Source organism: Acanthisitta chloris, unplaced genomic scaffold (genome assembly GCF_000695815.1).
Source record: "Acanthisitta chloris isolate BGI_N310 unplaced genomic scaffold, ASM69581v1 scaffold7623, whole genome shotgun sequence".
NCBI classification, from domain to species: Eukaryota; Metazoa; Chordata; class Aves; order Passeriformes; family Acanthisittidae; genus Acanthisitta; species Acanthisitta chloris.
Window position 1 is genome coordinate 1 of NW_008666487.1, and position 25,326 is coordinate 25,326.

General features: G+C 35.6%; 1 protein-coding gene across 1 annotated transcript in view; it reads left to right on the forward strand.

Annotated features, from left to right (window-relative positions):
- Positions 1–4,344: 4,344 nt before the first annotated feature.
- The window catches only part of LOC103799784 (WD repeat-containing protein 70), a gene marked incomplete at both ends in the record, with an annotated part of 39,870 nt that continues 18,888 nt past the window's right edge, over positions 4,345–25,326 (forward strand). Inside the window, 4 exons of the mRNA XM_009072132.1 lie at positions 4,345–4,404; positions 9,050–9,183; positions 14,245–14,398; positions 16,211–16,287. Of these exons, the coding sequence (XP_009070380.1) occupies positions 4,345–4,404; positions 9,050–9,183; positions 14,245–14,398; positions 16,211–16,287 (425 nt within the window). The remainder of the gene's footprint in view (positions 4,405–9,049; positions 9,184–14,244; positions 14,399–16,210; positions 16,288–25,326) is intronic.

Below are 25,326 nucleotides of genomic sequence, written 5' to 3' on the forward strand. Positions count from 1 at the left end.
CCTCAAAGTAAGCAGGATCCTTTTATATCAGAATCTAAGGAGAATTGCAAACTAGTCTTGTGGGTACCCAGAAAAGTTCCTATTTAAGGGCCTGGTGTGTGAAAGATTACCCATAGCTTGGAAGTCTCTCTCATGCAGTATGATTTTCATTTAGTGATATGCAGACCTCTTCAAACAGAGCAGTAGAGATTCTTCTAGGCATAAATGCATCATTCTATCCTTCTCTGGTTGGACCATGGAAAGGTGAGTCATTTGATGACCTGTATTGTAACTTGTAAGGGTATTTTTAGAAGGAGAGAGGTCAGATTCTAGTGGATGAATTTATTTTTCACAAAATCCAGTTTGCAGCTACTCTGTGTGTGACATAAGCAAAAGAGGTAATTTTGGAATTCACATTTTGTTTTTCACAGTCTGCTTTTATATGTTTAAGCCTGTGAATATAATCTCTTGGCCATTCTTGAGTCATTCTAAAATGACTTTTGAATGGTCAGTCTATTAGGCTAACGTGAAGAAGATTGAGGTATTTTTCAGTTGTAAATTTCTCTCTCCGAAACTGTTGAATGTTTAGGTTTTTTTATTATTTCTGTAGTACCTAACTTTCTTCCCAAGCCTAATGTTTAGTTTATCATAAAGATACCAGTCTATTCTTTTCCCACCTTCTGTATCTCACCCTGTATCTCACTGTCATGTGCCAAGCCCAAATGATTATTATTGCCCATATTCACAATCCAGAGGATATTGAAAGTTACCTTGTCGGATGCGTTCATCCTGGAAGTGTTCACGGCCTGTCTGGATGGTGTCTTTGAGCAACCTGCTCTCATGGAAGATGTCCCTGCCTGTGGCAGGGGGTTTGAAACTAGGTGATCTTTAAGGTCTCTTCCCAGTCAAACTGATTCTGTGACTCTGTAGAAATCTAGCTTTCAACTAACTTTTCCTTTGCGTGTATATTCTCTTGCTTATCTCTTCTGATCTGCATCATTGGTTTATTAAATTTTTTGGGTTTGTCTGTGATTTTTCTCAAGAGATACTGGAGTGACTGACCGTAGTTGCGGCCTCTAGTTTCTAGTGGCATATTTTCTGAGCATTGCTTGAAGATAAGGAAGCTCCCAAAAGGAACACGGCAGAAAAATCCATAATGTTTAGGGATAGTGGTGCAGTAAATAGAAGAGTGTTGTCAGGCACAGGAATTTTAACAGTGAACTAGGGCTGGAACTCCCTGAATAAAGTGTAACTGCAAACTGCAGATGTAATGCTGATTTGCAGTGTTCCTTTGCAGAAATTGTTTAAGAGGTAAGACTTGTCATTTTTGAAAAAAACTGTGAACTCCTAGGATACATTACTTCACAGATGTAATGCATATAATATTAGGGAAGCTAGGGAATTGAGAATGCTTGTAAGAGTACTGGGAGATAGGTGAACACCGTAACTGTTTTCCATTGTTTCTGCTTAAAGAGATAGAGAAATTCAAAATACTGTTTTTTCCTGATATGGTTTAAAAAGAAAATACCAAACCAAATGAACAGCAAAAGCTCCAAAAAGTCTTATAAGGATTTCATCTCATCTAGTTCTAATTGCAGTACAAATTTTGAAGAACAGCATTGCTGAAAAAATAGGATCAGTTTGTGCAAACTTAAGTTCTGAAGTCCAGGTAACATCTGAAGACCTGGAAGTGCAGATATACTTATGGCAAACTCTACCTTTTCATTTTTTTCAGGCTTACAGTAATAATCAAGTATACATTATATCGTGATGTTTAAATCAGTATAGATATATTAACTATATTTTCCTTTGAGACCATAAAAAAAGGAATTTTATGGCATTATTTATTCTTTAGAATGTAGTTGCATCTGATTATCTTGTGTGCATATAGGCATGTGTTATAGCAGGTTAGAGATATGTATAGCATTCTTAGTTATTGAGGAAGTTCATAGTTACTAAAATAGAATAAGCCACCTTGTTTTTTTGTAAATATTTGGCTAATTTGAAAATGTTATGCCAAGATACGTTCCTGGGTGTTGTTATCTTATTTTTTTTTTGTTTTGAATAGTCTAAACAGTTACTTTAGACTGTCAGGAATCCCTTGGACACTGCAGAGCTTAGCACACTAGCAGTCGCCAAATGTCTGGCTTTAAGACTCGGGCTGTTTGTTTTATCAGGTGGCAGAATGCTTTCCTATCTGTTCTTCTCCCCTAAAGATAAGTAGCCAGAATAGTGTTCAGCATGACTGCGCTGTAAAGTGAAAATGTTTTCTTGTGAGTGGTTCCCTCTTCTCATTAAAAAGGGGATTTGATTATTGTCACCTGAAGAAGCTAGCAATTAAAATGTTTTTTTCAGCTCATTTTAGTAATAAAGTTTTTCTTTGAATTATTGAAAGGACTCTTAAAGTAGTCAAGATACCCTCTCAACATTAATTCAGTGATGGCACAATACAGACTTAAAATACCTGTCTTAGTGGTAAGGTACACAAAATGAACAACCTTACTGTAATTCAAGGCAGAATAAGCAATCTTGCAGTGACTGAGGTAAGAATGATCAAAATGCTCCTTCTCCTTCCAGCAATAGATGGTTTATGTGAAAGCCTTTGATTCGCAGAAGTAGTGCATCTTTTGTTGTAGGTGAGGTCAGAATGAATCTTGGAGGCTGTTTGTTTCCTTTTCACAATTCTGTTTTTATGGAATGTGCTTATAGGCAAGTACAGACAGTGACTGTTACAATTTTTTGCAGCAAATACCAATTTATGGTGCAGGGAATGATGAAGCATTGAAAACTTAATTTGTGTTATAATTATACCTTTGTCTATGTGCTTTATAATGTCAGTTGAACAATATACTCTTTTTCATAATGAGAGCTTCACTTGGGAATTTTGAGTTACAGCTGCTTCTCAGCATGTAAACCACTAAGCCTGTGGAAGTGTCGCTTAATGCTGTGTGGGCTATATCTTTCAGGATGTCACGTGTAGCTGTTTGTAAACTTTTACTGTTACCTTCTCATGTGCTGGCCTTGACTGCATGCAGGTGCCCAACATGCTGCTTTATCACTTCCTTTATCAGCAGGGTGGTGGGAAGAGCATGGGCCCTGTTTTTTTTTCTTTAGGTGCATATGTGATTCCATGCTAATATCTATCTAGTTGCCCTTCAGGCACCTGGGACTACTCATGACATGCATATGCTGTGAATGTGAAAACAGAGGGCATGAGTCTTCTGCTGATTCATCTCTTAATATATGTGTGTGAAAAGGGAAAGAAATTATACAGTGGATTGGCAATTAGAGCTGTCATTAGTGGGAAGAAGTAAAGTTAGAAGAAGGGTAAGTTTGGCTAAACCAAAGATAATGAGAGTTTTAGTTTTATCAGAGAAATAAAACTGATAGAACTGATGAAGACAAAACAAGTATGAAGGAAGTCAGCCTGATGCTATAGAGACTTCCTGTGAAGCTTGAAAAGTCATGAAGGGATTGGCAAATAAGGATAAGGGAACAGATATGATATAAAGTGTGCATAGAAATAAATTTAAAATCAGACTTTGGCAAGAGAAAATTATAACAAAGATGTCAGGTGTCAAAAAGATAGATTGTGTCTGTTTTAGGAAACTTGAGTGGTACCAGATAAATGAGCATTTTGAGTGTAATGATTCACATGACCTTTGTAGAAACTTGCTCAACAGTACTAGACTACTTTTAGTACATTTCTTTCTGTGTACATGGACTATTTTCATCTCTGTGTTACAGATGTTAGTGAGATATGTTAGATGTTTTAAACTCTAATTACTTTCGACCTGTGTGTTGCTGTTAAATTAAATTCCCTGAGTTGCATTGACTGTGTTGTGGCTGCTGAAGTGACAGTTGTGAAGCTCCGTGAGAGCTGGGCGTAAAGGCACAGGTAGAAATGGGAAGCTGGTCCATGGTCTTTTATAAACCACATAGATAACTTGGCTCCTGTAATGAATTTTTAGATTTTGTAATTAATTTTGTTAGCTTCAGAGAGTCCTCTTATTTCAAAAGACGCTCTATAGTAATGATGGACTTACTAAATCATAATTCAAGATCATTAGATATTGGTGATTAAGAAGCAAAGAGAATTTTAATGTTTTCTAAAGAGAGGAAAAAAAATTATATTGTCCTGTTATTGTCTTAAAATGGTATCATATTTTAAAACAATTATTTGCCCTATTTTTAGGGGTATATCCATGAAAATAAAAATGTGAAATCAGTCTCTTGTGTATGATTTTCTCCTCGTGTGATGGCTGGTGTGAAGGAAACCTTGCTTACTTTTACATATATATTGCAGTAGTGTTTATTTTTTGTGATAGCACTATTTCTATAGACTTGAATTTTCTTCTTTTCCAGAACCCTGTAAAGAAAATTCCGGATTCTCATGAAATTACACTCCAGCATGGAACAAAAACTGTAAGTGGTAACATATTTTCAACACTTCTTAATTTTCTAGAACTGTGTCAGTCTATGAAATAAGTTAACAAATACTTGTTATTAGCTAAAGTTCAAGAAAGTAATTCTCTTCCTTCATTTGTTATTTTAGTCTAGCTCTTTTCTTACTGGTGTGTTTTAGGACCACCTCTTCAATTTCTTGTAAACAACCTAAACATGGCTCCATTTGACTCAGTTGTAGTCTCATGTTCATCAAATATGCTCTCTGTAGTTGTTCTAGGCTAGGTCTTTGTAATGTAGTCATAGGTCCAGTCTAGACCTTTCTTTGAGTGGTCGTGGGTTTCAAAGAGAATGTTATTGCTGAAGTTTCTAAGACTTCTTTGCAGCTGAATACAGGTCTTCTTTTGCCTTGAATCTTCTAGTGCTTTTTATACACCGTTCTCAATTCTTTGGAAACTTGTTCTTGCTTATTTTTGACTACATCTTTTCTAGGTTTCACCTGGAATATTGCTCCTCTGTTTTCTTTTAAAGAACACTATCTGACTCGGAACTATAATTTCTTTGCTCTAGGTGTTCTTATTTCTGGTAGTCTCATGTTTCAATACAAATTCAACTGCTTTGATGTGCTGAATGATCAAAGACCTATTATTATAGAATTGAATTTATTTTCTAGTCATAAATGGCTCTGAATCTGTTCCCCAGTCCTGTTACCATGTTCTTCATTGGTCATTAAAAAAAGATGCTGCTGCTGCTGTTCATTCTCTTCAATTTGGGCCATGACTTAGGCTTTAATGATAAAATAATACTAGAATTTCTTCTATTATTGTTATATTCCTGTGAAAGCACTGTCAGCTGGTTAGTAGAATTCTCACTCATGTCATTCATAAGAATTTCTTTGGAGAGAAGGAAGAAAATAGGAAAGAAAAAACAAAGGCTTATTTGAGAAAAATGCTTTTTCCTGAGTTTTTACAGTCTTAAGAAATGTATACATTTCCTTTATTGGATTTTATGTAATTAATATCATGCAGTCACTAATTTGACATTCAGAAAATTAAGAATGTAAAAAATAAAGAGTTATTAAAGCAACACATATAAAATGAACTGAATTTATGAGTTCATATTTTGAATTTTTAACATTTTTTTAATATCAGACATTTAAAAGGAATTTTCTGGGACTTGTAACTTAACAGTTTCAATTTAAGAGATCATAAATTTTTTATAAACTTTCAGAAAGATGTTTGGGTTTTTATAGAAGTGTCTATTCAGTAATCTGGCATCAAGCTTTGCGATCAGTCTTGAAGTGCTGAGAGGTGGTAAGGCTTACCCATTTGTTAAATCATAGTGCTAGGCATACAGACATAGAGGGAGGAGTGGACAGAAGTAACCAGAATGTTATAAATGAAAATAGAAAAGTACTCTCTTTTCAGACCTGTAAAAGATGCATTGTATTACAGTAAACAAAAGTAGAGTGGATTTTTCAACACACAGCGCATGCAACTTCTTTGCATACTAGTTTCTGTGAGTACTATGGTTTGCAGGCAGAGCAGTGTACTCGTGCAAACCTGTTTCCCATTGTGCATGTGGCAGTAATTGCTTCTGCAGTATGTTTCTTGAATGCATTTCCTAACAGACTTTGTTAGGTAAAATATTTTAAATTATTTTTCTTTACATTAAGCCAGTAAATCTTTTCATGGCTTCTTAAAGAATAAGCTCATGTTATTTAAAAGTACAAGGCTTTGTAAAGTGGAAGTTACAGTTTTGGAAGACTTCTGAGATATTTTGACTGTAGGAGAATGCAGCTGTCATCACCTTGAACAGAGGTGAATTGTAATGTGGGATATATATAGCACAATTGGATTAGACTGGATGCAGTAAATGAAACATATAATTTGAAAAAGAGCTCTTCTATATAAGGACTGCCTCTTTTTTTTGTTGTGTATGTGGTCTTTGTTTGTTTGTTTGCTTTAGAATAGTGAAAGTACTTAGCCATGAGCTTAGACACATACAAGGATGGGAGCCACTTCCAATCTTGGTATCAGTGTTCCACCCCCGTGTTTTTAAGTACAGTCTTTTCATTGTGTTCATACAGTGTACTGCATTTCAGTTAAACTTATGTATTCCATCTGTACCTCTTCAATCTAGTGAGTGTGGGTTTCATGATGACTCTATTCTTGTGCAGCTGAGAAGTCTCAGAAAAGATTTCCCAAGCTGGAGAGTATTTCCAGAAACCTGATTAATTTCATGGTTGTCTTGCTTGTATGGTGTAATAGGAATTACTGTTCCCAGTGAAACTTCAGAGTGGTTTTGGTTGGTTTTTTTTTTCTCCTGGCACTTTTGATATATAGGTAGATCTGCGAAAGAATACGTAATCAGAGGTATTCTGAACAATGTGCTGTCCAACATCTCGTGTCACAGCTGCTCACTCCTGTAGCAGTTCCTGAAAATAGAACACTTGAGTGTTCTGATTAATCGTGGAGATGCCCAGTTTTTTTGCATGTCAGAAATCATGAATGAAATGACTAGGCTTCAGAATTTCCATTATTTTGGGTTTATTTGGAAACACACAAGAGGTTACATCTGTTTGATTTGAAAGTCAATTATGTCATGGTGACATAATCACTATGCGGAGTTTAATTCATTCATAGGGGAACACAAAGCACTACACTGAAACATTTGATTCAGGGAAGTAAAAAGAAAAATGTTGAAACTTACTCGACTGGGCATGGAAAAGGGACTATCTCATGCTAAATTCCATGTTTTAAACTGTTTTGTGTGGGAACTGTTCAACAGTTTATGTAAGTTTTAAAAGTCTCCATAACATAGTGTATATACTGAAACTTTGAATAAAAAAAAAATGTAGTAGGCATATATCTTTGAGACAGGTTTTTTTGGTGGTACTTCTATGTGTCTGCATTAAATCATACTGTCAGTACTTTTCATGTATACATATAAAGAAGGTACATACAGATAAGCATCCTTATATGCAGATTGTTGTAATTTTTGTACATCAGTAGCTGGAATTTTTAAATACAGATTTGGGTATCTGAAAGTAATTGGCCAGAGGTATTTTTACCTTGAAGACATTCACATTCAGTGGTGCTAACCTGTAGTCATGACGCTATTCTCAGGTGTTATCTTCCACTCAGAAATTAAGGCTTTTTCTTCTTTCATTCTGTATACAGGTTTTTGTTTGATATTTTTTTAGCCACTAAGTTTTGTGCAAGTCTGAATGTTCTTGGTGGAGTATATTACTATTTTTTTTCCTTCAAAATTTTCTGGCTTATCTTTTCAAATACCTATCCTGGCGTTTTCTAGAACTTCTTTATTATTATACTTTTTATTATTATTTTGACTTTCTTTTATTGTGTTGAAGACTGTCTTTCTTAGTGGAAGGGTTTCTGAACCTGATGATTATCTGTCTTATGAATGTGGGATGACCCAAGTCTTTGTCCAGTTGTTAAAAAGTAATCTGCTGGTTAGTTTATACCCATGGTCTGCATTTATACCCGAGTATGAATTCCAGGTTTCATCTTCTCATGTAGACTTTTTCAGGCATTTTAATGTTTCAGGTTGGGTGTAATATCGAGTAATTCTAAAAATACTCCTGTTTTGATATAGCTCTTGTTTTCATAATACTCTTGCTTTTGCTAAAACTTTTCAACACTCTTACACAAGTGACTGAACTTTTGAGAATTAATCTCTTGGTTTGTAAATTAACTTAGCACATTGTCTAGCTAATCTTTTACTAGTGCTTGAAATCATAGTAGCTGGTAATATTTCCACAATTGAGAAAAGAGAAGAAAAATAGTTCATATAATTTTCAATTAAATGCATTCTATTTCCCTTCTCAGTAAGGTGATTTGAACACTGCTATTTATTATAGTATATTATATAATATTCGTTATAGTATAGAACATTACTGTTCTTCAAATAGAGAATTAAAATAGATGTTCGCTAAAAATTCCATTTTACTTGACCTTTGGTTTTAGGATAACAGGTGAGAATAACAAGGATTACACATTCTTTCCTTTAAGTTCTGAGTAGCTCTGAGCAGCTGCTTTGCATATAAAAGAGGTGGCTTTTGATAAGTTTTATTGACCTGTTTTATTAGAATAGTATCATTTTATAATTTGTGATTTTTTTATATCAAGTTTGTAATTTAAAATTTTTTGTTAGAAGAGAAATTTAATGAAACAATATATATGTATAAGAGCTGTCTCGAATAAACTTAAAATCTTAAATGGGTGGATGTTAAGTACCATTTCATTATCTTACTAGAAATACCATATTTTTGTATTTATGATGAAAGTGTAGAGTACAATTTTCTTCATGAAATGAAACATCCAAATTCTGCCATGGTATGATTAGGAAGCAAACACTGTGAACTAATTTTTTTCAGCTGTCTTCAGTGGTTTATTCAGATTATGTAATTTCCACTTCCTTTTTGCCTACCCCTTCAAACGTTCTCAGACATTAGATGAGGTAGTGAAAATCAAAATGAAAATACAACTAACACATTTTAGGAAGAAACCAGCACACTGGATTGTTAAGTGTTTGGTGGATTTTTCTTTTCACTTTAGTGGTATTTTATATTTTGGTGACACCTTAGCTATTGTAGGAAAAAAAAAGGTTTGAATGATTATAGTTTGGGTTTTTTTCTGTACAGGTTTCTGCTTTGGGCTTGGATCCTTCAGGTGCTCGTTTGATAACTGGTGGATATGACTATGACGTAAAATTTTGGGATTTTGCTGGAATGGATGCTTCTCTCCAAGCTTTTCGGTCACTCCAGCCTTGTGAATGGTGGGCATGAAGACTGACTTTTGCACTTAAAACTATGCCTGTGTTAAGCTTCTGGTAGTATGTGTGAAAGCTTTGCAAAATAGCTTGTTTAAGAGGCTTTTGTATACTGTTTTATTTTTTGTAGTAAATGGAATGTGAATCTAAGAATTTGTTCACCTCTCTTGTCATGCGTTCCTGTTCTAGAAAACTACAGGTGAATTTTGCAGATTAAATTGTTAATAGCACATTAGCAAATGAACTTGTCCAAGAGACAAGTTGACTTTGATAGTTGTAACCAAAATTAATGCAATACACTTTCCGTATGTACTCTGCTTATATAAAATTAATTAAGATGTGGAGAAAGACAAAACATTGACCCCATTGTGAAGAGCCTCTTTAGTTGCTGCCAGCATTTCTGAGTGGGGTGGTGGTATACTTAATTTTCATGAAGTCCTCTGTTTCAGGAAGCACTGGTCCTCTGCATGGCAGTGATCATTGAATAACTATATGGTGTGCAAATACTGTCTTTTTTGAAAGAAAAAAGCTATATATTTGTTTATATTTGTTCCCATATTTGTATATAGGCAAATGAAAAAGAAAACACAGGAAGCACTTTTAGAGAGTGATTTCCATACTACCCTTACTGTTCACTGGTAATTTGGAGAGTAAGTGAAATGAGTTCATTTACTTACTCCAGAGGACTGGAATGCATAACTCCTTCAACAGTAGTGCACAGTGAACTTTCAGATAAATACTCTCATAAAATAAAACACAGTTGTTTTAGCAAGGTACATTCTAATGTTTAACTAATGTACACACTTTATAAGGTACTTTGGTATGCTTAAAAAAGGATTTGAGGTTTATTATGCACACAGTAAGTAGTACTTAGGATGTCTGTTTTTGATCATTATTGTCTTAAAAAGCTGCAACTGAATTTTGGTCAGTTTAGAAGGTTAGAATATGTATAATTGGTTATAGATATGCCAAGGATCTAGATAATGAAAGATGAGAAATGATGTGGCTGTTAGCTTGAAAAGGAGCAATATAGATAGGGATTCTACTGTTGTTCTAAACTGCGAAAAATCAGGAAAATAAAAAGTGTGCTTTGATGAATTATGCAATTTTGATGTCTTTGGCAGACTTGACATTTTATAATAAACCAACAAGTGGCACATTTATTTTGAAAACAAAATTTAGTAAATATGTCACTTTGAAATAAATAAATAGATAAATAACAGTCTCCAAATGTGAAGTCACATTCAGACTTTTCTACCATGAGTTTCATTTACATGATTAGTTAGCAGGATATAAACAGTGTTTTCCTCTCCTCTGCCATAACTTAGCAGTAAGAAAGAGCTGACAGTCTTTACTCTCATAGCAGGATATCATTTGAACGAAGCATTTTCAAATACAGCAGAAGACTTCATTCACATTTTAGTAGTGTTTGTTAATAGTAGTATAAAAGGTAAATGTGGTTTAAAAACCACAAATGCAGTGTACATTATCCTTTCAAGGATAGCTCACAGTTAAAGTGGTAATCTTTTGGCAAAAGCTGTAGGTAAAATGTGAGCTTAAAGTGTTTGTTAACCCTAACACTGTTCATTTAGTGCATTGCGAGTATCTCACAAGTATTTTTATATAAATTTTCTTTGTGGAATTCTTCTGGTTTGAGTATGTTGATGCATGAATAAAGTACAGAAAACAAATGTAAAATAATATTAAAGACAGAATTGGCTGGTCTAAAGCTTGGGAATTTCACATATATTGCAAGTCTCATGTACTAATTTTAGGTATTTTTTAAAAATGCATTACTTAAATACCACTTCAATATATTTTTGTAAACATAAAACTGGAACTATAGCTCTGTCTAGTAAAAAGATTCAAATTCAAGAAAGAGTTCTTTCATGCTGATATTGAGACATGCTGGTGAACGTGCTGTGGAATATTGCATAACTTGCATCCAGGTGTATATATATGTTCTTATATTACTTTTTTCACTGTGGAGTTTATTGCGAGGACTGTTAGCATTCACAGACTTGAATTTCAAAGAATTTTGAGGAGTTCTGGTATGGAAACTTCAGGTGTTAGCAGAAGTTGAGATCTGGAGCCATAAATTTAATTTCATTTTAAGAATAAAAGAGACTGAGATCAATTCTACATTGTCAAGGCTCCATTTTGTAACATAATATCAAGTTACTCTGTTAATTTCTCCTTGGATTTGGGATGTAAAGGGGAAAAAAGAGTGACAAAACACTAGTACCTTCAAACCACCCTCGTTGTTAAAGGCAAAAGCAAGGGTAAAGCAACACTGTTACGTGTGTAGAAAGGATTTGTGTATCGTGATTCTACCCATGGATGTAGCTCTGTGCTGCAGGTCCTGGCAGAAAGTACTGTGCACATTTGGGAGCTTTAAACCAAAATGACTCGGATTAATGCTATTAAAGGGAATTGTTTTTGTAAGTTTCCCAAGACTTTTGCTTTAACATTAATAAGAACCAAAAATACTTTCTTAAAGAACTGCCTCTGCAGAGCCTCACTCTTGGTCATGCTCCAGTAAACATCTGAAAAGTGGTAACTTCTAGGACTTTGTCGATCCTCTGCTTATGGAAGCGGTTTTTGGACCTGATTTTAAAAGTCATATTGCACAGTCACGAAGGTTATGGGTTTCTTTGTGTTTGGATAAAGCTTATGGAAATCTTGTCTCTCAAACAAATTTTTTCACATGATTGAGTGATGAATTACTGATTATGCTCCATTGTACTAGCTGCTGTAAAGTCAGTTGCTTTTCCTTGTTAAACTTTAAGATGAAAGCAAAGTTTGTTCAGACCTGCTGGTACAGAACTACTAGGAAACAACGATACAGTGTTGTTCAAATTATAAAGTTTTATGTAATGGTACTCATGTCTGTGGTTTTATTTTCAGCATTTCAGTGTCTGAAAACAGTGTTTTCAGAAGGCTGTGGCCCTTTACATATTGCGGATTCTTTCAGAAATCAGATTTTGCTTCTGAGCAAGCTGTTTGATCATATCCAGTGGCCAGATCCTCTTCATGCATGAGACATGCCTCAAGTGAAAATAGTATTTGAGTCTAGTTTTTAAATATTTTTGGTTTTTACATTTTGGCAATGATAAGTGCAAAACATGAACTTGTACTTTGAACATGGTTGTTTTCTTTAGAAAATTTCAGTATTAGAGTATGAGAAACATAACCTGGTATGTAGTTCATTCTGTATGCAGTACTCAGGTGGGGCTCAGGAATATTTTGGGTTTCATATGAATCATGTGATTGGGCAAGAGCACTTGGAAGTACAACCACGGAAAATTTTTTAATTATGAAGATGTGTTTATTGTGCAAAAGCTGAATCTGATGGATTCTTCAATTGTGGCTTGTCAGCTGTCTGCAGAGAATATTCTGGACTTTAGACACTATTTCTCTTGTGGCTTTCTTTTTAAAGTTTTTGAATGTTTTCTCTGAGCTTAACATAGCTGGCCATCTTTCCCCTCTTGTAGCGAGTATCCATTTTTGCTCTTGAGGATCAGGATGTTTTTTTCAGACATTGCCTGTGATCTATTTCGGAAATTCCCAGATTTGAGTATCTCCTTTCTGTTAAAAATCAGAGTTTATAATACTCTGTCCAATTTGGCTGCCAGTTTGTATTACATAATAGGGTACTTGGAGCAATTTTTGGCATTTGAATTATTATAGAATCACTTTTGCCAAACATTTTTAAATAAGAAACTTATGCTTAGTTTACATTACTATGATCAATGCAGAACTTTTAAAAGATGTATTGCAGTGTTTTAAGGGTTGCATGTAGTAACTCATGGTTTGAGGACAGATCTAACAGATAATAGCTACTGCTGAGTCAGTCATGAAGTCACTACTGTGTAAGATCTGAAATGTTCAATTATTAAGTTACAAGTTGCATAATTGGTCTTGTTGATCATCTGAGTATTAACTTTGCTGGTGGGATATAGTTTCCTGAGAGTTACTAGGGTTTGAATGCATGTGGTCATGTTCTACACCAAAAGGAGGATATTTCTTTGAGGACAGTTTGGATGCCATAGGAATTCAAATCTAGCTGGAAAATACATTCCAGTCCTGTACTTGAGATTGATATACCTGCAGAGCTGAAGCATTATTATAAAGTGATGTTACTGTGCACATTCTGTTAATGTGCCAGGATATAAATTCTGGCAAGTGTGAGGTGCATAGACTGCTTTGCTTCTTTGCTATCCTTGTAATGGAATATAGGGGGATCAAAGGGATGTCTGCTTCAGTGCGACAATTGCTGGGAACTTGGTTCATAAAGCAGAGTGCTGAGAGAAGGTGCTGATCCTGGAAATGGGCTTCTCATTCATCAGTCAGCTTTCCACTTTTTGAGTTCATTTTTGTTGTTCCAGTATTACTCCCATGATTTTTGTCCCAGGTTTTCTCAATCGATAGATGTGTTGTGAGAACAGTTGCAACAGATGAACGGTCATCTAAGACATAACAGACTAGGCAGATTATTATTGTTATTTTTCCAGAAGTGATAGTATATTTAACGTTATCTTCGTGTTTGATGAAACTTAAGCTCACACCATAGAAAGAAATGCAAGATTGCTGACCTGTGCCTAATTTCCTGGAGTACAATGTACAGTGGAGTTTTGCGTATGACTACACCAGCATTTTCTAGTAATTTATATGTTACCATAATCCTACATTTTACTTTTGAGAAGATGAAAAACAATTTTCAGCCCTGAGTAATTGAATCTGACTCATGCGATTTTTCCATTGGAGTTGTAATAGCCTTCTTAAAATTAAATATGTTTGCCAGAAATGACATTTTAGGTGCCAGCTTTTTTAAGAATATTGTTTGAACTGTGTGGTTGAAGGAAACATGACATGTGCACACACACAGAGGAATAAAAAGCTTCAATCCATTAATTTAAGATTTTTCCCCCTCAGTTTTTTTTGATACAGGATTGTACATGGGTTTATTTCTGCAATACGTTCTCTCACCAATGATGCTTTTTTTTTAGTGTAGGTTTACAGGAATTTTAATTGAATTGATATCTTTTTTTTCTCTTTTCTTTTTAGTCACCAAATCAAGTCTTTGCAGTATAGCAGCACAGGAGATGTAATTCTTGTTGTCTCTGGGAACTCTCAGGCAAAGGTTCTTGACAGAGATGGCTTCCCAGTAATGGAATGCATAAAAGGAGACCAATACATTGTGGATATGACAAACACAAAGGTAAAGTCAGAAATTAATTGAATGCCAGAACACTGACACTGTAGTGTTTTTTGCTCTTAACAAGAAGCCTCATGAAGTTCAATAGGGAAGAATGCAAAGCCCTGTCTCTGGGATGTGATAGTCTTGTGTATTGATACATGCTGGAAGCTGTGGGACCCTCAGCCATGGAGGTTTTGAAGACCCAGCTAGACAAAGTCATGGCTGACCTGATCTGGTAGTAGCTGTAATCTGGCTTTGTGTGGGAGGTTGACCTAGATGAACTCTAGAGGTGTTTTACAGGTAATGTTTCCATAGTGCTAGAACACATTAATGTATTTAAAAATGTGTCTTGCAAAAATTGTCAGCTTCCTGCATAGCCTTGTCCAGCCTACATAAAAAAAACCTCACCAAAGTAAACTAAAAGCAAAACAACAAAAAAAGAACCCCAGCTACTGATCTGGTCCAAATTCTTGCTTTTCTTGTACCCTCCATTCTTTTGCTGATACAGTTTACCTCTTTTGTGACAGGGCTTGGATGTACTTGTTTTGTTTCCTGCATGCTGTGAGTGTAAGACTAATAAGCATTAATGTGTGTATTTTTAATGGTGGTTGAAAATGCAGATTGGGAAGGGTTCATTCATAGTTTTGAAGTACTTTAACCACAGTTGACTGGGTTTTGACCACTTTACCTTTGTATTTCCACAGACAAGGATTCTGTTTACCTAGATGATTTAAATTCAGATCAGTTTTTTTTAAATAACTTAGGCCTAAAAAGTAATGATAAAACCTACTGGTCAAACTGATGATAAAGTTGGTCTATTTATTGCTTATAAAGCATATTGCCAAATAACTAGGCTAAATGCTGTTTTGCCTAAGGCTCTTCTTGTCAGATGAGTATTTCTTTTGGCTGGTGATACAGATATAAACCCATCAAATAATAATATCTGCTTTAGTTCTTGTTTCCTTAAAAATAATTCAGATTTTATTTCTCTTGTAAATGTCTAGAATTCCAGTGTATTGTGGTCCAACAGTCAAAATGCTAAAATATTTGTTATATCGCCTCATTAACTTTTCAGTATTTCTCTCCATATTTGCACTTAAAACAAAGTGAAGTAATTCCAGTATTGCAGGAGTAGTTTCCAAATTTCTCTTTTTGAACGTAGTCAGTGAATATGTGTGCGTACTTTAAAGTAAACCCAACTGGACAATGTATAGTCCAGTAGTGTAGTTATAGACATAGTCACCATAATGTCAAGTGCTTACTTTGCATAAAATCCTTACCTTCTGGTTTTTTCAGTCTTAAAGAAACAGAGCAGACTACTCAGTTTGCATCATGAATGTTTTATGAAACGTTCACCTGAGGTTAAAGCCATTTTGACTCTCAAATTCTATTTCCTCAGTTTTCTCCAACAAGGTCTTTGGCTAGCATAGAGTGACATTGAGTGTGTGTATTGTGTCACCCTGGTTGTTACTGTTACTCCTTTTATTTTTCTGCAGCTTGAAAAAATTGTGACACTGTATTGATGCCTGTTGTTTCATCCTTTCTCTGCATTACAGTTCCCCCAAGAGAAAAATAAGTATTATTCTATGCCATTTTCTGAAATAAAAAATTAAATAGGATAATGTCAGGGGTTTTCTAATTCAGAAACGAAAACAAACAAGAACGAAATGAATAGAGTACATCTGTTAAATCATTGTGATGCCAGTCAGTCATTTTTGTGGTCAGAAGGGTCTGATTTGGCCTTCAGCTTTCATGTGATTCCACTTCAGGGATTCAGGGGAGAATATATAAAACCTTAGAAAACATCTTACATCTTTGTGTTTATTTCATCAGGGTCACACAGCAATGCTCAATTCAGGCTGTTGGCATCCAAAAATAAAGGAAGAATTTTTGACATGTTCTAATGATGGGTAAGTATTGAGGTCCATCTTTGTCAGTGTTTTTGAGAGGCTTGTTTAGCTTTTTGTTTGTAATAGCACTGTGCCCTAATTTGCTGAAATAATCTTTTAATTGTTGCGCAAGTGCTCAGGACAATGTTCGGTGAGATCTGGAAGCAAATATTGTATTTGTTTTGCTTCTAGATGTTTAATGCATTTTGTCTATATTATTTTAGTTCTGTAATTTAAAGTGACTCTTAATGATACTTCATGAAAGTTGTTGGTTAATTGTTTTTACAAACATTCTCGTACAAAATTTAACTTTACCCAGTATTTCTTTGAGGTAAAATAACTCCTCTGGAGAGACTCAGTGTAACTGAATTCACTAGCAAGATTCAGTATTTCAATTGGAATTTGCAAGTTTCATGTTAAGTATAATCGAATATTGATGGATGTTGTTTGACAAGTGTCAGAGCCTGTTAGAAATTGTTTTGTGGCTTCAGTCTTGATCTTTGTGGTTAGAATCAAACTGTGAAATGTCACTGTGGCAACTGCTTTAATTAAGTTACTGCAGTTGTCAGTAACAAGTGTATGGATGGCTTTTACTGATGTTTCAAATACGCAGTCTCCTTTACTCCGGAGTTGCTGTGGGGTGGAAGCTTGAATTGCCCCGCTAATATATCTGTATTGCAGTCCACTGTAAACACAAGGCTTCAGTTATCAATTGCTTTAAACACGTTTGGGTTTTTTTTCTCCCAGAAAGATCAACTTACTGGTTGAACACATGGGTACATGAAGAAATCATTTTAATAGGAAAACTCACAGTTTCTGATGAGACTGTGACAGAAGGAAAAAAACATAAATGCTGCATTGGAGTAGTTGTCAAAATAAAGTTGAGACAACCTATCCAGCTTGTAGACATATAGGTATTAATTCCATAGTACAGAGTATTATTAAATGCTAGAATCAATACTTAAAACAGTTTGATCCTTTGAGTGTAGTTAGACATTAGTACAATTTCTTTATTAGGTTGAAGGGTTTGTAGCTCATAAAAACAGATAAAGATATCATAAATTATGAAGATTGTCTAATTTCATCCCTTCTAAGCAAGTCCCTAACTAATGCACCAAATATGGATTCAGTGTATCCCTGATGCTTGAATGGCTGTGAATTGAACTGGTCAGGTCAAGTAAGCAAAATCCAGATAAACACTACTATAACTACTGTAATTGTGTTTTCAGAGACACTATATGGCTGACATTACAAGAAAAGTATTTTAAACCCATTGCATTTTGCTTCCTGCTAGTGACAGGTCTTTCCAGGGTTTGGACGTGTTGTGAAAAGAAAATTTGGATTGCTAATTTTGCACCACAGAGCTTAAATGTTAAAGACAGCATTCCATCTGTGAAATTTAATAATAATGGAAACTGTAAAGTCTCCAAAGTTTGATTGATAATTCATTGTAAGACTGGAGCTGTAAACTAGAATTTAACAGAATAGTTGTAGTTGGAAGGGAAATGCCATGATCATGCAACTGCCTCTCCAATTCAGGGCTGTCCAGAAGTTAAAGCCTATTATTATGGGCATTGATCCATTGACCACCTCTCTAGGAAGCCTGTTCCACTCTGTGACCACCCTGTCAGTAAAGAAGTGCTTCCTAATGTCCAGTCTGAATCTCCTCTGGTGAAGCTGTGAACAATTCCCACACATCTTGTCCCTGGATACCAACAAGAAGAGATCAGCATCTCACTCTCCCCTTACCCTCCTCAGGAAGCTGGAAAGAGCAATGAGATTGCTCCTTATCCTCCTTTTCCCCAAACAAGACAAGCCCAAAGTCTCAGCCACTACTCGCAGGACATTTCTTCCAGCCCTCCTGCCACTTTCTTGCCCTCCTAGGGATGCATTCAAGGACCTTCATACCCTTCTTCAACTGCAAGGCCCACACTGAGGCCATGCCAAGGCTGAACATAAGGAGGATCATCTCCTCTTTGGTCTCCTGATGTGCTGTGTTCAATGCACCCTGAGATGGGCTTTGCCCTCAGGGCTGCCTGAGCACACTGCTGAGTCTGCTGAACTAAGAAAGTAGTAGTCTGAGTAGGGAAGGTCATCTGATTATACCAAAGTCTAATGAGCTTAAAAAGCTTAATTAATTCAAAGAGATAAGTAAGTATGTTAATGTTCTTTTCATTAACTGTGTTGTCTAAAGGTGAGTTGAGCTAGTGAGTAGCACGCCTTAGAAAATGTATGTTCCATTAGAAAATTTGGAGCATGAGCCTGATGAGGAGCAGCTGATAGAACTGAGTTTGTTATGGAGGAGACTCAGGCCCTGTCATGTTCTACAGCTACCTGAAAGGAGATTGTAGATGAGTGGGGGTCAGTCTTTTGTCCCAGATAACTAGCAATAGGGAAAATGAAATAGGCCTCAAGTTGCACCAGGGTAGGTTTAGATTGGATATTAGGAGAAGTTTTTTACTGGAAGGGTGGTCAGGCATTGGAACAGGCTGCTCAGAAAAGTGGTGGAATTGCCAGCCCTGGAAGTGATTAGGGGCATGGTTTAGTGGAGCATCTGGTAGTGCTAGGTTAATGGTTGGACTTGATGATGTTAAAGGTCTTTTCCAGCCTTAATGATTCTATAGTTCTAAATGACAGGTTGTTGGAATTATACTAATCAGTATCACCAGTATTGGAAGCATTTCTGACTTCTGTTTGGTGGTGATTTTTGAACGAGGAAGAATATCTGCCGTAACATTGCTTTAATATGGTAATTTCAGAGAGTATTTTGCTTAGCAAGGTAACATTAGAGTACCTAGATAGCAAGGCAGAGATGTTTAAAAATAAGAAAAGAAATGGGCTGTGCCATCAAGAGATAATTGAAAACTTCTGTTGGTTTGTGCTTAAAGGAAAGAGGTTTTCTGAATTTTAAGTAGAAGTAATTTATAAATATGATTTATACCAAGCATTCCAGAGACTAGAAATTTTGTATTTAATAGTGATTATTCTACATCTTGCATGGAACACAGTAGGAATGTGATTAAATGTTACAACTGTATCTCTCTGCCAGTCCAAATTTTTACGTTCATTCCAGTATTTATACCTGGCCCTTGTGTGTTGAAGAACTGCATTTGATTAATTTGTAAAGCTGGCTTTTTTTATTGCTTCAATAGATTTGCACTTAAAGAAATGCTGGCAGAAATATGAAACTGTTGAAGAGTCTATGTGAAAGCTTGGTTTATGTTGCATGCAAAGCAAGCAAATCAATTATAAGAGAACTTGGACTTTAGAGACTGTAGCCTTCTCAGGTCAGACCAAAGGACTGGCAGTCTTTATTCTAGAGAGTAGAGGTCTAAATAGGAATAGTATGTGATGAAAGTTTTCAAACTGTTCATAATGTTAAGTGAGCTGAATGTGGAACTGTTGTTTTCCAAAACCTCTTACACTAAGAGGTGTTTCTTGAAAGTGGCTGTAGTTAATAAAATAATATACTTTCTTTAGGTACTGCCCAAATAATTTCTGGAATGTGTTGCCACAGGAGGCTGTGGAGACAAGTTTAAAATGGGATGAGAGAAACTCATGTTTTGAATGGCTCATAAACAGATAGGAAATGCAATAGGCATTATAATGCCTCTTATATGACAGTTGTGGATCGTAAGGGGGAGTGAAGGGAATAAACTGTAATGACCAGTTGTGGTCAGCATTATTATTGCTGTGGTTAGAGACTGAATACAGGACTAAATGAACCTATGATCAGACGTAATGAGGTGTTCCTTATATCTTTGTGTTATTCAGTGGCAGTATGTATGAAGATGTGATTTCATGCTGCACCACTGTTGGAAATATAGTGTGTGGGCTGTTCACAGGATGTCATACTTTTACAGCAGCCTTATATCTGTAGTTGTTGTGGTGTTCATGCAAATAGGTTGACTGTTTGTATGGTCTTCTCTCTCAAGGAAGATGTTAAGACAAAGCCCAGTGTATCTTTGTATGGCTCTGGTACGTAGGTTTTGGCTAAGAATGTTTCTAGTTTTAAACAAACGACAAGGTCTCCCAGTCCTGAGTCAATCTTTCTACAGGACAGGAGATGTGCCTGTACCCAATTTTGACATTCCTGACACTATACACAAATGTGATTTGCCATACCAAGTCCTTGACATATTACTCTCTCTCATACTTCATCAAGATCATCTATATCTGAAAATTTTGCGGTAGATTTTGGTTAGTTTTGTTCTCAAATTCGTAGTAGACATTGGTGTAAGAATAAATTACTTGAATTACAGAGATGCTCAGAAACTTTTAATAGGGAATGTGATGCTAGCTGTATCTCTGCATGTTGAGATTAAATCCTCACATTGAAAAAGAAACTTCCACAACTGGTACATGTGGAGAAGGACACCTAACAATGAACACCAAAATGTGACCCTTCAGAGGGTCATCCTGTATGGATATAGGAGGATGAAACCAGTGTTTCCTTTAATAGGCATGAAGTAAGGTTGAACATCTTCCAGTTTTGCTATTAAAGCAAAGCGATATTAGCTTTTAAATAGACTTTGCTCACATGATCGGTGTTTCTGATCATGTGGGCTTCTCTGTATTCCAAATCCGGTTGCCAGAACCAAGACCTTTTTGAGGATGCCTGCAAGGAAAGGTGTAAGGGTTTTCAGTTATCATCTGTGAGTTGGAAGGTACCAGAAATAATGGTTGAAGCATGAGTGTTGTGCTCCTTGAGGCACACTGAGTGGCAGTGTCTGAGGTTGAAGGAGAAGAGCACATGGAAGCAAGTGAGAGATGTTAATATACTGATAACACTAATCTGTGTATTCTCTACATCTAGATAATGTTTGCACCTCCTCTAGAGAAAGCAGTCATTCCTAAACTGGCAGAACTGCTTGCAGGCTGTGAACTTTATTTGGTCTGATTGCTATAGCATTTGCATAGTCTGTCTCTTTTGTTTGGTTGCCACCTACATACAGTTTAAAAAATAAAGTAAGGAAGGAAGATTGCACTTTCTGTGTGCTATGTTGAAAGACGGAGTTTTCATGATGCTTAAAGAAGTTAAAAAGCAGAATTTACATGTGACCTTGTGGAGTCAAAGGAAAATTACAGATTTTTAAATATATTTTAAGTAAATGCTTTAAAAATATTCTAAACACATGTTTCTTTTTATGTTAACCTGCTATACCTCTAGTGATTTCTTTGATTTTCTTTGGATTCCAGGTGATTTAGCCTGTAGTAGTAGCCTGAAATAAAAGGTAATTCAAATGAAGGCTCTTAGAATTGCTGTTTTAAGTGAAATATTTTGAGAGATGGTATGTTTCTTGTGATTTATGCATGGCATTCAAATTTGCTATACATAAAAAAAAAATCCTGTAAGTAGGTTTTGACTGTAATGTATTCTAATTTGTGGCTGTTATAGGCTATCTGTAAATCTCTTGCTTGAGACTGCAGATATATGGGTTACCAGCAGGGAGTCTCAGTGTGTTTTATATGACTGCTCAAGGGCACAGTCTTGAACTCAGAAAGACTAGATAAGAAAAAGACCCAGTTCCTTCAGACTCCTGTGTGAGAGAAACAGAAGCTAATCAGTTTGCACACTGAAATGAGCCAGAGCCAAGACCTGGAAGTTTATGGAATACATCTGAAAACTCCTTGTTAACTTGTATAAGTCCACTTATGCAATTGTTGGTGAATACATATAACTTACAGTAGCTCACTTCATTTTATTTTCCTTGAAAATACTCCAGATGATAGCTTGTTGAAACATGTAATACCATACTGTTTATTTTTTTCATGTTATAGTCAGTGTAGTGGGTTTTTATTGGGTGTTTTTGTTTTTTTAAAGCCTTATTTTTAAATAAATAGTTTCATTATTCTGGAATTAAAGATGAATAATAATTTTCTTGGGCTTTTACAGAGTTTATTAGCTTTTTGTTCCAGAAGGAAGTAAGAAATTTGTCAGTTCTGTAAGTAATCTTCTGGTGATTAAGTATATGGATGAATAACGGTAAACTAGAGATTTAGCTAAGTAGTTGTTTATTTGAGTGTATTTTTTTAGGTAGATTTTTCTAATCTTCTGCATATATTCTCAGAACTCAGAATTCTCATTTTCTCAGTGCTTCAACTTTGCGACATTTCAAGTGATTAGAACAAAACTGTATTACAAGGAAAGACAAACATAGAAATGGAGTTGACTTCTCCATGGAACTACAGTAATTTTGTCTTCAAAAGTCTGCATTATGGATATGATAATTGCAATTAATTAGAAATTAATTTGTATCAGCTTTTCACTGTTTTTAAAGCATACATACAAAGCTCTCCTCAGTATTGCTTTAAACTTGGCTTAAACTTTTTGTTGCACAAGCTGTCTTTTCATTTGTGGCTATATATTCTCTGGAACTTAAATACCCCACAACTATTCCTGAAAAGTCAGTCCCTATTAATTGCATGTACTCCCTGCCATTCTAGATAGGGCTTGGATACAGTGTGTGTTCAACAGTGTCTTTGTCTTTCTTGTAATTCCTTTACCACATTATTCAGGGTTATTTGGAACAGAGATTTATTAAGGCAAGGATCTTTCAGTTATCACCAGTATGCTGAGTAAATTTACTGCATTAAAGTTGATAGTAACAGAAATGCCAACATTAATTCATTGCCTAAAAGTGAATGAAAATTTTGGGATGAGAGACTTCAGAAATTATCTCCCTCTCTGGAAGTACACCTGAGCAGAGTGACCTATAAAAATACCCTGTTTGAAGACATAACAACTCCTTGTTTATATCATTCCAAAATCTCAGTTGCTTCTATGTTAAAACAAAAAAGGAAGAGGAAACGGATAATGTTGTTTTTGTTATTTGGATGTTTTCTTATCACAAATGTGATAGGTAGTGCTGTCTGAATAAGCAAGAGGGCTCAGTGATATTAAATGTTCCAGTAACAGGTGTTCTATGTCTGTACTCTCATATAGTTTTTCCTTTTAGGAGCAGAATTGCAGCCAAACTTGAAATTTAGCAGTCATGAACTTTGTGATTTGTCATTGCAGTTAGAGTTGTGGCTGCTTAACAGCTGGTTTACTGTAGAGAATTCCTCTCACAAGTCTTCCCAAGTCTTCCCTCACTCACTCTCTAGTAAGTTAAGTCAATGTTCATACTCTCTGAAAGGTATCTTAGAGAATGTTTACTGCCATCACCACGTGACCTCTGTAGTAAGTTATTTAGGGATATCTTCAGTGTAGATCTATCTTCAATTAGATGAGTTATTTCAGTGAAATAGCCTTAAAACTTCAGAAATATAATTTTTCATTTAAGGTAGAATTTAATTCTTATGCTTTTGTCAAATATGTGTTTCAAATATGAAGTTAACGCTGCTCCATGGAATATGGTGTTAAACTTTTTCTAATCGTATACTGTTGCTTAGTAAATACTCTCTGTGTCTTAATTAAGGATATTTCTGCCACTTGTGGTGTGAAGTAGAGTAAGTAATGACCATAGAGGGTGTTCAGAAAGGAAAAGTGAACACATTCATAAAATCCTTTTTTCAAGTTTAAAGCTATTTACTGTTTGACAATGTTAGCTTAACTTCCTTTTAAATTACGTGGATGAGAAGAAGATTAATTAAATTTGTAAGTATGGTTTGTTGCTTTAAGCATGCAAAGTAAAGTTAATGAAGGACAAGTAGTTTGCCTGACTTTCATCACCTGTTTGCAAGCATTGCTGTTTAGATGATTTTTCTCTTCTTTAGGACATTTGTTATGTCCTAGACACTACCTGGGGCTTTTGAAATTTGATATATCTTACTGAACACTGCTGTTTCATGGTTACTTTTGTCTCAGCTACCTTTCAGTTTTTGTAGGTTAACTAGATTTGCATCTGGAATACCTGCTGTCTCATCTCCCTCCCATTAGCTGCCTTGTTTCCATCTCTGTAGGTGGCAGCTATCAGTATATGACTTCTCCATCATGACCACCGTTTTCTGGCCTTTAATTAGGCCCAGAACTGCATAAAAGCTTGATCACTTGACAGAGAAGAGATTTGAGCAGGGTCTGGAATAGCCCTGCTGAAGATGGCCAGCAGTCAGTTTTACTGCCCATGGAATAATCAGTTACTCCCACGATGCCATTCAGCTTGTCTTGAACTGGCAGGCTCCCCTCAGCCCAGATGATTCTGTTTCCATTTAATTGATGGAATCTATTTCCTGTACGGAGCCAAGTCATCTACTACAGTTCACACACTTGTAAATTTTTTTCCATGGTGGTATGCTCTCAGGAGAGGGTGAGGTTTGTTATTTCCAGCCATATTGGAACTATGAAGAATAGCTCTGTGAAGGCTGTGAAGCCGGGAATATAAGGCCTTTTTCCTGGACTTGCAGACCCTAGTCTTGGGGTTACGTACTGTCTGCTCCCTCCAGGGTTACAGCCTTTCATCCTAAGCTGATTACACTGGAAGTGTAACCCTGGAGTTTGCTTGAACTCTGTTAATGCCTGGAACAACTGGAGGATTGAAGCTATGATTTTACTTTTCTTGAATGTTTTTATGTGTCAGTAGTGAAAGCATAGGTGAGAGCAGAATCTGAATTGCAGTTCAGTATAAATGTAGTTATATTGTGTTGCTGAATTTATAGATCTTTGTGGATAACGTATTTGAAGAAATACGATGATTAAGCTTGTTACATGTGCTGTCCTTGTTTTGTTTAAAAGCACCAAACTACAACACTGAAGAAGGCTTTTGAATAAATATTATTAGTCCTAACGCCCTCAGTGTTTTAAACATTTTATACATAATAAATACACTTAACACTGATAAGACTGCAGCTTTGAAAACTGCTGAGAAGAGTAAGATAGCAATGCCAAGGCTATTACCCAGATGTTTGTATAAACTTTTGTTAGAACCTAGGCTTCAACCCTGCATCTGTCTTCACAGATTTGAAGGCCAATTGGAGAAAACATACTTGAAGATAATTACTAATGTTTTGCCTTCATCTGGGGGATCATTCTAAAAATCTTTGTTCAATTGCATGGTCTTAGGCTTGTGCTTTTGTGCAGCTTCCAGATTTACTTCTTCAAACAAGTTGTGTGCTATAAGC